Below are 14,095 nucleotides of genomic sequence, written 5' to 3' on the forward strand. Positions count from 1 at the left end.
ACTTCACAGGTTAAGGGCACAGTCCTCCATTAAGACTGCCCTCACTTCAGACACCAGCTGCAAGCTCAGGGTTTCCCAGGCCACCAACACTTATAACCAACTGGCTACAAATTCATGGGTTCCCACTACCCCTTTAAACGATAATTCACTAGAACCACTCACAGATCTCAGGAAAATGCTATACTAATGGTTACAGATTTATTATGGCCAAAAGGATACAAATCAGGACGAGCAAAAAGAAGAGACACACAAGGCAAGGTCTTGGAGAGTCCCAAACATGAAACTTCCAGTGTCTTCGCCCTGTGGAGTCAGAATGCATCACCCTCCCAATACATGTATGTGTAATAACATATACAGAGCACTGTTAACCAGGAAAGTTCACCTGAACTTCAGTGTGTAGTTTTTATTGGGCTTTCATAAGGTAACCAGGACTGATTGAATCTTCGTTCATGTCAATCTCCAGCCCCCTTTGGCCCCTTCCCAGAGGTCAGACTGGTATCACATGACCCAAAGCCCCAACCCTCTAATTACATGGTTGGCCTTTCTTGCTTGGTCAGTCCCTGTCTTGGGTCTCTTAACTACCTGGCTATCCAGTTTATCTAATTTAACATATCCTAAACTATCTAGAGGCCCACCATGAGTAAACCATTAGCATGAACTATCAGCAACCATTATGAATAATAAACAAAGTCCTATTGCTTGGCAAATTCCAAGGATATAGAGTCTACCTCCCAGGGACTGGAGACAAGTACTAATCAAATTATTTATTATACAACAGACCCACACCAAGGCATGTCAATGAAAAAATTCAGAATGTCAGAGACAAAGAACGTACCCTAAAAGCTTCCAGAGAGAGAAACAGGTCACAAAGACTCGTATTTCAAATGATATCAACCTTGGGTGCCTGGCTGGCTCAGCCAGAAGAGCATGTGACTCTTGATCTTGACTTTGTGAGTTTGAGCCCCACACTGGGTATAGAAATTACTTAAAAATAATAAATTTCAAATAATATCAACCTCCATGGCAACATTGGTTGCTAAGAAACAGGAGAGCAATACCTTTAAATTTTTGAGGGGAAATTATTTCTAATCTGGTATTCTATACCCAACCATACTATGAACCAAAGATGAAGAGACAATAAGGACAATTTCAGAAATGCAAAGTCTCAAAAATTTTACTTCCCAAGGAGCTTTTCTCAGGCAGCTGCAGAAGGGTGTGCTCCAACAATGTGAGGAAGTAAACCAAGAAAGAAAGAGCAGTGAGTTCCAGAAAATAAGGGAGCCAACACAGACTAGAGGCAAAGGGAATTTCCAGGATGATGGTGAAGGGAAGTTGCTGAATAATGATTGTGAAGTAGGCGTAGACTCGACCAAGAAATTTAGATTGGAGAGGAACCTGGATGCGCCAGGCGGTTAAACATCCGTCTTCAGCTCAGGTCATGACCCCAGGGTCCCGGGGCGGAGCCTACGTCGGGCTCTCTGCTCAGCGGGGAGCCAGCCTCTCCCTCTCCCTCTGCCTGCTGCTCTGCCTACTTGTGCGTGCTCTCTCTCTCTCAAATAAATAAATAAAATCCTCAAAAAAAAAAAAAGAAATTCAGATTAGAACAGGAACATAAAGGGCTCCAAGGGATATGTTTCCAAGAAAAAAATGGAACCGATAGATTACTTGATGGGTTTGACCACATGAAGTGATCTTTGTAACTCAGATGGGAGAGCGTAGGGTTAAATTCATCAAATACAAATAGAAACCTATACAAAAGTAAAACAAAACAAAACAAAACAATCTAACTCTGAAGAAAAATTGTGCAAGAAGGGAAATGTAGTCAGAGTTCTCCATAGTCATATAGTCAAACTACTGTAAATACTTAATATTTAAAAATCTAACTGGGAGAATACGGGAAGGCGAAGTATGTGGCAGAGGGAAGGGAAATATAAGAGCTACGTCTCCTGTTGTAGAATGTCAATAGGAATTTAAAAATCAGGAAAAATAAGGGCGCCTGGGTGGCTCAGTCATTAAGCGTCTGCCTTCGGCTCAGGGCATGATCCTGGGGTCCTGGGATCGAGCCCCGCATCGGGCTCCTCCGCTGGGAGCCTGCTTCTTCCTCTCCCACTCCCCCTGCTTGTGTTCCCTCTCTCGCTGGCTGTCTCTCTCTCTGTCAAATGAATAAATAAAATCTTTTTTAAAAAATCAGGAAAAATAGATTATATTGGTCAAAATATGGAAGTACATATTAGGGACAAAAAACAGCTGAAAGAGTAGTTGCCTTTGGGGACTGAGAATCAGGGGTGGTGAGGGCAGGGCAGAAGACTGCCTTTTTTTTTTTTTAAACCTTGTCATACACTTACTTGATTTTTAAATCCATGTACACGTATTATTTTGATTTAAAATGTTTTAAGAAAAATAAAGGAAGTGAAAAATTGAGTATTCCTAGGGTAGCATTTGTTATCTTGGGGAATTCATATCACCATCCTGGGTCCAGATAGCACCTCAGAAAACAAAGCTGTTAGCCCTAAAAGCAGCAGCATCTCTATGGAACAGACACACATTAACCGGGCTCATGAGACTGATATTTCAAATCAGATGCCAATTCATTAATTTATAAGGGGAAGCAGGGCTCTGAAGCAGACTAGATCTTCTTGTTCACTGATGAGTGCATTCTCTCCCTCTGGGCGGATCTACCTAGGGGATAGAGTGATTTTCAGCAGGTTGTTTGGTGATCAAAAGCACAAGTGAGGTGGCCGTGAATTGGGTGGTTTCAAAGAATGAGGCCTCCATCTCCCTTGTTCCTGGACCAGCATCTTTGTCCCCAGACAGCACGAGGATAGACACTTTGGTAATTGCCTTGACAACTCTTCCTGCTCTCTGCTTCATTGGCCATCTAGCCTCCTCCTGTCACCTTCTTTCTTTATTGCTTTCATGCCTTTATTCAGGAGGTGCCTGGGGGGCTCAGCGGGTTAAGCATCTGCCTCCAGCTCAGGTCATGATCTTGGGGTCCAGGGATCGAGCCCGTATCAGCCCCTTATCGGGCTACCTGCTCAGTGGGGAGTCTGCTTCTCCCTCTCCCTGTGCCCCACCCCTAACACTGCTTGCTCTCTCTTTCTCCAATAAATAAATAAAATCTTAAAAAAAAAAAAAACTTTATTCAGGTTACAGTCTAGACCAGGCCTGACAATTATTCTGTCTCCATCAGGGAGGTGGGCACATCTCTACAACATCAGAGGCTTATGTCCAGTCAAACAGGCAACACATTTACAAAGCACCCATGATGTGCTAGGCTCTGCTCTAAGCCCTGGAGTTACAAGTGGCCAACAAGACTGACATTTGTCTCTGCCCTCATTAAGCTTACAGTCTGGTAAGGAAGACAAACATTAAACAGTGTACAGCTTTTGGCCATTGTGAAGCCGGAAAGGTAAGGTTCTAGCCCAGCCGGGGTCATCGGATCTCACGGCCCTCCTCCCCTTCGACCTTTCCCCAAAGCCCCTCAATAAAATGGTTTGATTCCTCCCCCACCCCCAAAAAAGTGTGCAAAGTGAAGGAGCAGCCCAACTCTCAGAGACAATTTCCTTTATCCTAGTTCTTGAGGTGGGGTCACCAAGAGGTGACCCCACATATCACCTATTACAATGAATCCTGGGGAAGGGCTGTTGAGTAAGGACTTTCATCTAGATAAAGAAAGAACACCCATCTTCCAAGCATAGAATCCCAACCTCCTGTGTCTTCTATATCCCAAACCCCTCCAATAAACTTATTTTATTTATTTATTTTTTTAAAGATTTTATTTATTTATTTGAGAGAGAGCAAAAGTGATCACAGAGAGAGAGGGATCACAGAGGGAGAGAGAGAAGCAGACTCGCCGCTGAACAGAGAGCCCGATATGGGGCTTGATCCCAGGACCCTGAGATCATGACCTGAGCCGAAGGCAGACGTTCAACCGACTTAGTCACCCAGGCGCCCCAAGTTATTCTATGCTTAAATTTGTCTAGAGTTGGTTTCCGTCATGTAGAACCAAGAATCCTGACTGGTACAGCAACCATCCCAGACATCTGTGGACCAGAGAGCAAGTTGCCAAAAGGCACTTCCAAACCCTCTGCCTTAGGACTGCAACCAAACCTGGAACCTTTCTGATCCGCACCTTTCAAAGTTCAGTACAAAGCAGGGCACACAGGCTGTCTCAATAAAATCTGTTTGGCTGAGTCACTTACTAAGTCCACAAGTATCTGCCAGAAACTGTTCTAGATACTGAGGTTATAAAGCTAGTAAGAACTAGTTGCTGCCTTCAAACATGTCCCCCCTACATTTTAGACCCAATATATTCAAAACCGAGGGTGCCTTCTTCCCTGCCTTTTCTCCCAACCCATACATCAACTCACACTTTGTGTATGCTCCAGCCACAATGAACTGCGTGCACTTCTCACTTCCCTCTGCTGGGATGTCAACAGTGAGTACTTTGGTGTTCTTAGACCACAGGAGTGGGAGGAAAAGAGACAGCAGGCAATTTGGCTGCTGATTGTAGACAGCGACCAGACCTTGAATGCCACATAGAACGTTCTAGATGTATTGGCTGCTAACCGAAATTACTTTACTTGGTCTAAATAGAATGTCCGTATAGTTTCGCCTTTCTTTTCCCACTGAAGGCACAGAAGATGGATGACATTTCAAAGGGCTTATATGTCCATCATTTTAGCCATAGATGCAACTGCAAGCAATGGTTCCCATTTTACAGATAAGCAAACAGAGGCTTCAAGTGACTTGGCTCCACTGCTAGCAAACAGCAAAGCAAAGGCTTGAATGAAGTTTCTTGACACCAAATCCCCATTTTCTTTCCTCTAGTACTACAGCTCCTACAGCGATGTTTTGTGTGTGATGCGAGGGAAGGGAGATTCACCCCAGACCTAGATCCCGGGAAAAAATTCTCCTCGTTACCACCAGTGCCCTTGGCCTAGTACCTTCCCTACTCTATCTTTTCAAAGAAATCTCACAATACTCCTGTAAGGTAAGGATTACCATCCCTTTACTTTATAGATGAAACTGAAGCTCAGAAACGTTAAGTTTCATGCTCCAAAGTCCGGAATCTTCCTACCTCGCTTCTCTGAGGTCCAGATTTGGACCACCGCGGTAAAGAAACTGGCCAACAGGTGATAAAGAGGATACCCGGGACCAGCCCCACTTCAGGGCAGAGGGCCGCCAGGTGGCGCGGTGGAGGTGCGCCAGTCCGCCCACCTACACCCGGACCTCGGGGCAAAAGCACCTGAAATAAGCCCGCCAAGCGGGCTCGAGGGGCGGAGCAGGGAGTAACCGTATTCCCTAGTCCACAGCCGGCAAGGAGTGCGGCTTTAGTTTGCGTGCTGGGGACCGCCCAAGCCTAGCTGAAGAGTCACGCCTCCACTAGACGACCCTCAAACTGTGTCAGCTCGCTGCCTGCCCTGCAAGACCCACCGTGCAATTCATTGGAGGCGGGGGGGTCCAGGGAATACAGTAGGGCGCGAGAGAGCCTCCAGGAGGGGTGGGGCGGAGACTCCACCGCCCCCACCTGTCGGCCGCGGGTCGGGGGCGGGTCGGGGGCGGGGCCTGTCCCGTAGGGTCCGCCCCCGGCCCCAGAGCCCGGGGCGCGCGACGAGATATAAGGCAGCCGGAAACAATGCGCCTGCATCTCGCGCTCCCGCGCCGATCCCGGGAGCGTACGGGCTGCCGTGCGCGAGCGAGGGCGGGGGCGCGCGCGAGGGGGGGCGCGCTCTTGAGTGCGGGCCGCGCGCTCAGCGGCGCGCATGTGCCTGTGTGCGTGCTGCCGGGCTGCCCCGAGCCGGCGGGGAGCCGGTCCGCTCCAGGTGGCGGGCTGCCGGAGCGAGGTGAGGCTACGGGCGGCCGGGGGGCGGGCTGCAGGCTGCCTCCTGGGCACCACGCGCCCCCGCCCGTCCCGGCCGGACCCTGGGAGCTGCGCTCCGGGCGGCGCTGGCAAAGTTTGCTTTGAACTCGCTCCCCGCAGCCGAGTCCGCGCGCTGTGAGCCGCTTCCCTGGGCACGCCGACCCAGGGCTGGGCTTCCCGGGACGCGAGGGAAGGGCGCGGGCTGCCAGCCGGGAGGTTGGGGAGGGACGAGAGCCTGGCAGCCGGCTGTGCTGGGGGACCCGGGGACGCCTCCTTCCCCGGCCCGCACCCCATCAGCCAGTTCCCTTCCCTCCCGCAGGGAGCGGACATGGACTTCGACTCGTACCAGCACTATTTCTACGACTATGACTGCGGGGAAGATTTCTACCGCTCCACGGCGCCCAGTGAGGACATCTGGAAGAAATTCGAGCTGGTGCCGTCGCCCCCCACGTCGCCGCCCTGGGGCTCAGGTCCAGGCGCCGGGGACTCAGCCCCTGGAATTGGTCCCCCGGAGCCTTGGCCCGGAGGGGGCGCCGGGGAAGAGGCGGAATCCCGGGGCCATTCGAAAGCTTGGGGCAGGAACTACGCCTCCATCATCCGTCGCGACTGCATGTGGAGTGGTTTCTCCGCCCGGGAACGACTAGAGAGAGCGGTGAGCGACCGGCTCGCCACCGGCGCACCCCGGGGGAACCCGCCCAAGGCGCCCGCCGCCCCAGACTGCGCTCCCAGCCTCGAAGCCGGCAACCCGGCTCCCGCTGCCCCCGGTCCGCTGGGCGAGCCCAAGACCCAGGCCTGCTCGGGGTCCGAGAGCCCAAGCGACTCGGGTAAGGACCAGCGCCGGGCCATCCAAGAGGGGGGCACCCCAAGGGTGGCCAAAACTCTGCCGCTGTCTGAGGTCTGGCATTGGGTCTTTGCAAGCCCTTCGGCCACCTCCCCCTTCCTCTGGCTGAAGCTGCCGGTGTAGCCCCCAGCGGTGTCTGTCTGGCACGTGGGTGTGTTAGTAAACAGTTTGAAGAAGTGGCGTGGGAGCCAGCGTCCTTTTGATGATGATTGGAGCCCCGGGGGACAAGGGAGACAGGGTGAAGCTTAGCGCTTAGAGAGGACAATACTAGGATTGGACTGTAGGGGATTTCTGTCCTCCGGAGGCTGGAAGGGGTCCCTTAAGGGTCACTCCAGGCTTGAAGTTTTTTGTTGCTGCCACTTTCCCTGGGGAAACTCACACTCCCCTAGGGAGAGAGGAAGCTGAGGAGCCTTTTGTGCAAAGCCACAGCCTTCACCCTTAAAAAAAAAATCTAGTTTCCTCTCTGCTTTACTTTAAAATGCCAATAATGCTCTCCCCTGGGCCCCTCCCACCCTTTACCATTTGTGCCCTACACAATCACCCACCAGACAGGCAGCAGAGCAATGAACACTCCCCATTAACAGATGGAAAAACTGAGGCTTAGAAAAAGGAAATCATTAGAACTGAGCCCCATCTTCTTTTGCCCAACCCTCCATTGCAACCAGGCACTTCCTTGATGTTTCCAGGGTGGTCTTGGTAGCTTATCCAGGAAGGGCTACCCCTTGCTTTGTTGGTTTGGCCTGAGTTGGAACGGTGCTCCTCTAGTTCCCTCCTAATTTCACCTGTGGGCTTTGTGCAAGCTGCTTCCTTGCATTCAACAAATGTTCGCTGGCCCCTGCTGGGTACCAAGCTCTGAGCTAGGTGCTGGGGTCACAGATGTGGAACTCCAGCCTCCTCCCCTACCCTTGGATGCAAATTTAAACCTCACTAAAGGCAGACTTAGCATCCTGTGCCACCAAACTACGACATTCTTAGCCTAGCCTCTTTGACCTCTACCCATGAGAAAGACTGGAGACGGCGCTTTTATAGAGTGCCAACTGAGTAGCATCAGGTAAAGCAGGACCTAGAAAACTCGCCATAGCTTTCAAAGAATAACTTTTGCATGACCGATTGAGAAGGAGCTGGGGAGTGGGTATGGAAGTTGTTACACACTTGAGGGGAAAAATAAGGATAACAAGAAATTAAAAGTCAATTTTTTTTTCTTTTTGGTCCACCGTGTTAAGGTCATTTTTAACCTGCTTGCTTTCAACACCAAGAGCTCGTGTTTGTTTAATGGCTGGAATGGGAGTTTTGAGATCAAGAAACCAATAAAGATGTATCTTTACAAAAGCTGATGGAGTGGTAGAGTGGAAAGAGCATTGTCTGGGGAGTTTGGAGATCTTAGTTTGAGATCCAGAACATTACAGAGGTGATATGTGGACTTGGCTGATAGTGGATCTCAGTTTCTCCTTCTGCACACGAGAGGGTTGGACTTGATTGTCCAGCTGAGGCCATTTCCTGGTCTGGGTAGAGTTAGAGCATCTCTGAAAAGAATGGTGTCTTACATTATTTCTTCCTTAGGCAGAACCTTACCAGCTATGAGGTTTAACACTGAAATATTAAAGGTTTGGGATGTGGGGAAGCCTCCTGAATCATTTTCTGACTTGCCCTTTAACCTGAACCTGTTTGCAAGCTCCTGGTTCACTCACAGGCCACATGGCCCAGAACAAAATGCAACAGATTGCAAACAATAAGGGGGGGGGGTGGGGAGAGTGACTGACGGCAAGGCTCAGCCAATAAGGGCTAGGGGCTGGGTAAAATAGCATTCCAAACACAGCTTAGCCAGCCAATCACAGGCCTTGTGGCCAGGAGGGCTGAATGGTCAGGTTTTATTAATGGAGAAATAATGCGATTGTCCACACAATGGAAGCCTTCCTGACAAAGGGGCTCAAGCATCCTGATATTTAAAAGAGGCCGAGAACTGAGCTCTTCTGTTGTCAGGCTGAAATGCACTAAGGTGGCCTTCTATGTGGGGGCTGAAAAATGCGTGAAGCAGGAAGGCTTTCCCCCATTTGCACCTCTCCGTGGTTGGGTAGCCTGAGACCTTTCAGCCAGGGAATGACGGGGGCATTTCCAGGCGTCTCTAGGTCCCTGGGTGTTTTGGCCCTTTTATTGGGATATTCTGTTGCTGTTCAGTTCCTTGTCCCCCCTGCACAGGTCGCTTGGAAATGGTCGCTTGTACCTTTGTGAAGTTCCAGCAGCTTTTGCCGACATGCGATTACAAATCCAGCCCTCTTCTGGTCCAGGGAAGGGGGTGGGGCAGGCGACCTATAAATGATGGATGACTAGAAACCCATTGAAACCAGGAGCAAAATGCTCCTGAGGGAAACCCGCTCCCTCCCCTCTGTGGGTGAGGAGGGATGGGTTGTAGCCCTCCCTTCTCTGAATCTTCAGCTGAAAGGGATGGCAGAATAGAGAGGTGGGGGAATAATAGGATTTATAACTAGTGAAAAGTAACAATTCCCCAAGTGCAGACTGTGCTGGGCAAGAACAAAGGGCAGCTCTGCCCACAGACCCCTCATTTACAATTCTGATGGGGCAGGAAAGAGCCCGATTGGGGAAGATCTTTATAGCTAAACTTTGTCCCAGGCCGATAGCTCTTTCTCTCCATCCCCTCCGTGGGGGAGGGGAGCGCCTGGGCAGACTGGGGGCTGTTGGCTTGGGTCTGCCTTTTGTTCTTATCTAAGCCTTGCTGTGCAAAAGGAAATTGGAGAATATTTTCCTTCTTGCTTATTTCCCCTGCTTTCCTTCACGCTGCCCTTACCCCCTTACAAATGAACAGTTGTCTTTCTCCTCACTTCAATCTGTTTATATCTAAATGGGGAAAATGTCAGCTACTTTCCCAAGCCCCAGCGTAGGGTGTGTGTGTGTGTGTGTGTGTGTGTGTGTGTGTGTGTGTTTCTCATGGGGTGTGTTTCTTCTCTGGATCTCTCTTCCTGGACAGAGGGTGAAGAAATTGATGTTGTGACAGTGGAGAAGAGACAGTCCCTGGGTGTACGGAAGCCAGTCACCATCACAGTGCGGGCAGACCCTTTGGACCCCTGCATGAAACACTTCCACATCTCCATCCATCAGCAACAGCACAACTACGCTGCCCGTTTTCCTCCAGAAAGTTGTTCGCAAGGAGGGGCTCCAGAGAGAGGTCCCCACGAAGAGACTCTGGAGAGGGACGCCCCAGAGGAAAAGGAAGAAGAGGCAGACGAGGAGATTGTGAGTCCCCCACCTGTAGAAAGCGAGGCTCCCCAGTCCTGCCACCCCAAACCTGTCAGTTCTGACACCGAGGACGTGACCAAGAGGAAGAACCACAACTTCCTGGAGCGCAAACGGCGGAATGACCTCCGTTCTAGATTCTTGGCCCTGAGGGACCAGGTACCCACCCTGGCCAGCTGCTCCAAGGCCCCCAAAGTGGTGATCCTGAGCAAGGCCTTGGAGTACTTGCAAGCCCTCGTGGGGGCCGAGAAGAGGATGGCCACGGAGAAAAGGCAGCTCCGATGCCGGCAGCAGCAGCTGCAGAAGAGAATTGCGTACCTCAGCGGCTACTAGGTGACCAAAAAGCCTGACTGCTCTGCCTTACAGAGGCCTGAGTTTATTTTTTCACCTTCCTTCTCCCCTTCGTAATTTGCACATCTTGGTTACAGTGGGACAGTCCGAGTGCATTCCAGAATGCAGTGCGGCCGGTGCACACACTCTAAGGGCTTGCATTCTCGCAAACCTTGAAACCCAGCTCTCCCTCTTCCCTGACTCACAGGAGCACTGGGTCTTCTCCGGCGCCTTTGGCTTCTCAGGCAGGCAGCGGACTGAGGAGACCTGGGGTCTGCCTAGCTCACTGGCTCGGGAGAAAAGCCTGACAGATGCTATGCAACAGGTGGTGGACGTTGTTGGGGGGCTCCCGCCTGCATGAAATCTCACACTCCGGCTGAGCTTGAGGCTGGGAAAGGATGCTCCCACTGGTGTCTCTGGGGTGACGCTAGGACAGCTGGGCCCGGACGCTCTCCCTGAGGCTCTTCTTTCCAGGAGACACATGAGCTGTCTTGGGTGAAGACAGGCTCACAGACTTGATCAACATGGACCATTACCTCACTGTCAGACACTTTACGGTAGCTGAGGAGTTGGAAACCTTTAATATATATATAAATATATATAATGATATTAGCCAACACCCCTCCTCCCACTCTAAATGCTGCGACCTTGAGAACATTTAAAGAGCTTGGCCTCTCGATTCTTTGTCTCAAAGCCCTCTGGGCCCTTTCCTCTGAGGGAGAAAGCATTCTGTCCCCACAAGGGACTTTTTGTTTCCTTCTGCCTGCACCCCTTTCCCACAGGTCAGAAATATTTCCCCAAGACGCTGGGAAATGGGTCCTAGCCTGCGGCCTGGGGAGGGCTTGGAGTCCTGGCTGTGAAGGGGGTTATCTGCCCAGGTGTTCTCCGTCTTGGAATCTTTTTCTCAAGGCAGATGTCAGGCATCTCCGGAGGGAGAACTCTACCACTTCCTCTTTCCCACTTCCCTCTCCTCTCCATCCCTGACTGGTAAGTTTGAAGTTCTACTAGAACCATGTAAACTGTCCTAGTGCAACTCCAAGGAGCTTGATTGCTGGCTCTACAGCCACCCTGGGGCCCCTTGCCAGCCTGACATGAGTCAGATCTCTTTCCTAGCATCTGGGCCTTACTGAAGTTCTTGCTCAGAGAGCTGCTGGGACTCATCCAGCGCTCCAGAAGGTGGACTAGTTTCCTGGTGGGTTTTAAAGGAGCTTCCAGGAGCTCTGCTTAGCCGACCATGGATTTTGCCCCAGGTGAACTTGGTACCTCTGAGTGGATTCCAGGTGCAGCCTCCAGTCTAGAAAGGCATCCAACCCAACAGGTGTCCTGTGGGCAAACTCAGGAGCCCCTAAGCCTGGCCTGGAAGAAAGAGCAACCCCTTCAGAACCCTGCCCAGGGCAGCAGGTGCCTACTGGCTGTGGTTTTGAAAGTGGGGGAGGGGAGGGTGGTAGAACACTCTCTGTGGCTCTGGAAACCCAGCTGCTACTTCGAAACTTATTATGCACAATGGTCTGTTTCTGAGGTCACTTCCTGGCCTCAGAGAACCCAGTGGAAGTTTGGGAAAAAAAACCTCTCTCCCTTCTGGAGTATGGTTTTCGGGAGCCAACTGATTCTGGAACTGTCTTTGGAGAACAGGTGGGATGTAGGTTACAGATGTATCATCACCTGAATAGCTTGTGTTTTATAAGCTGCTGTTGGGTATTAGGCTGGGAGCAGTGGTTTATTTGTTTTTCGTTTTTTTAATACTGTATTTTTGTATGCCTTTTGCAAAGTGGTGTTCATTGTTTTTGTACAAGAAAAAAAAAAAAAACTCTTGGGCAATTCTCCTGTTGCAAGAGTCTGACTTATTTTGAAAGGCAAGTTTACCTGAAGTTTTGTATTTAGTTGTAATTATTGATTGTCTGATTTTAAACTGTTGCCTTCTGGGACTTCTGCTAATAAAAGATTTCTCAAACATGTCAGCGTGGGGGCACCTTATGCCAATCAAGTCCCCCTGAGCCAAGGAAAATGATTTCAGGGTAACCGCCCGTCATGCAGAAGGTTGCATTTCTCTAACCATGTTGCTAACCAGGTCATTCCACTTTGGGTTCCTGAAATGCCATTTCAGACATGTCTAGACAATGTCAGTTCAGTACTTGGTGTACTTGGTGAACGTGAAATTCTCTTGTAAGCTGCAAGGAGTGCTGAAGTTGTACTTTAGGAGGTCTGGAACCCCGGTTCTGCTACCTAACTTGTTCTGTGCCTTTTAGCTTTACTTCTGTCGGCCTTAGTCTCCCTATCTGTAAAATGGGGATAAATACTACTGCACAGGGAGTTGGCAGATATTAATGAAGTAGTAGACTTTAAGCTTCCTTCTTTCTTTCTTTCTTTCTTTCTTTCTTTCTTTCTTTCTTTCTTTCTTCTTTCGATTTATTTATTGGGGTGGGGAGGGGAAGAGGGAGAGAGAAACTCAAGCAGACTCCTCACTGAGCACCGAGCCTGACACGGGGCTCGATCTCAGGGCCCTGAGATCATGTATGACCTGAGCCGAAACCAAGATGCAGATGCTTAACCCCTTGCACTGCCCAGGCGCCCCTAAACCCCTTTCTAAAGTATAAAGCCTTATATTCTTAAGGGTGGTACCGTTCTTACTTTGGTGATCTGATGACTTTGCAGGATGTCTTAAAAATTCTCTAAGATTTTGTGACGTAATGTAATATTTTTTTTCTTTCTCCCTCAATGAAAGAAAATGAAGGCTCCCCTTCCCTCCCACCATTCTCATAAACTTGCCATAAATGCAAGAAGGGAGAATTGAACAATCGCCATTCCTGATAGAACACTGCCTATGGCAACACGCTGCTCCCTCTTACATATGACACCACAACCAACTACTTGCCCGGGCCAGGGAGGAGGGAGACTGAGGTTCTAAGAGTGAAAACAGAACTGCCCAAAGTTACTGGGATAGTAAGTAAATGAGTTGGGATTGAAACCTGCTTTGCCTATCTCCACAGCCTGAGGTCTTAATCACTGTGTCACAGTTTGTTTTGTTAGCATGGGGTGTGTGGGGAGGTAAACATGGAATTCGATCACTTAACTGCTTGTTGGAATTGTCTCTCCTTGGGGCCATTGTGCCTGCCACTTATTGGGATGAAGCGGAGCCAGTGTTCCCTGACCAGTCACTGTGCCGCATTTGTGGGCTGGGTGGCTTAGTCTTGCCCCAGAGAGGCCCCTTCTGGGACTGGGAAAGGCCAACAGTTGCTGTTTGGAAAGGCCATGAGCATCATGGTGGAGGGAGGCCACTTTGCCTCACCCAGTCCTTCCTTACAGCTCAGACCTGGTTGGTATTGCCTGCCTGCTCTCCCTCTCTCGCGTGGAACCAGAGTAGAGTCAAAAAGCTACGCTAAATTCCTCGCATTTGCAAAGTGACCCTCATCACACTGTGTAATAATGCAACCTCTGCCACCGAGTACCGGAGCCCAGGGTGGATTCTTGCTCAAGGCCACAGAAGAAAATCAGAATCCCAAACCCAGTCTCCTGTCAGGTAAACTTTCCACTCCATCCTCATTGCCTCTAAGTCACCAAACCTAGTTTGTAAGCAGCAGTTTGATAAAAACAGGCTTGCATTGTTGGGACTCTCTTCTTAAAACTCCAGTTCCCTCTTTCAGTTCTAGTCACTCTGCTCCCAGCATACTCATCCTGCTTCTTTGATGCCATTTATTGAGAGAGTAATTTGTAGGACTCCTCTCCCTTTCCCAGTCTTGAAAGAATTCATGGGCCCTTGGTAAAATAGTAGGGACTCCTAGGTACGGGGACTGGTGTTAGTTGTTTTACATACC

General features: G+C 50.0%; 1 protein-coding gene across 1 annotated transcript; it reads left to right on the forward strand.

Moving 5' to 3' along the window:
* Positions 1-5,721: 5,721 nt before the first annotated feature.
* On the forward strand, positions 5,722-12,236 carry MYCL (MYCL proto-oncogene, bHLH transcription factor). Its single transcript, XM_045771954.2, has 3 exons — positions 5,722-5,846; positions 6,183-6,687; positions 9,688-12,236. The coding sequence occupies exons 1-3, from the start codon at positions 5,766-5,768 to the stop codon at positions 10,284-10,286; spliced, it is 1,185 nt and encodes a 394-aa protein (XP_045627910.1). The 5' UTR covers positions 5,722-5,765; the 3' UTR covers positions 10,287-12,236.
* The last annotated feature ends 1,859 nt before the right edge of the window (positions 12,237-14,095 follow it).

The sequence above is a fragment of the Ursus americanus genome, chromosome 33 (genome assembly GCF_024610735.1).
Source record: "Ursus americanus isolate L20-20 chromosome 33, mUrsAme1.1.p, whole genome shotgun sequence".
Taxonomy (NCBI): domain Eukaryota; kingdom Metazoa; phylum Chordata; class Mammalia; order Carnivora; family Ursidae; genus Ursus; species Ursus americanus.

What these genes read in the sequence shown, in the direction of transcription:
- MYCL (XM_045771954.2), top strand. Translation starts at nt 5,766, where the DNA reads ATGTGCCTGTGTGCGTGCTGCCGGGCTGCCCCGAGCCGGCGGGGAGCC. An exon ending in TGGCGGGCTGCCGGAGCGAG is followed by an intron (nt 5,847 to 6,182) that starts GTGAGGCTACGG and finishes TCCCTCCCGCAG; the next exon opens with GGAGCGGACATGGACTTCGA. An exon ending in CGAGAGCCCAAGCGACTCGG is followed by an intron (nt 6,688 to 9,687) that starts GTAAGGACCAGC and finishes CTTCCTGGACAG; the next exon opens with AGGGTGAAGAAATTGATGTT.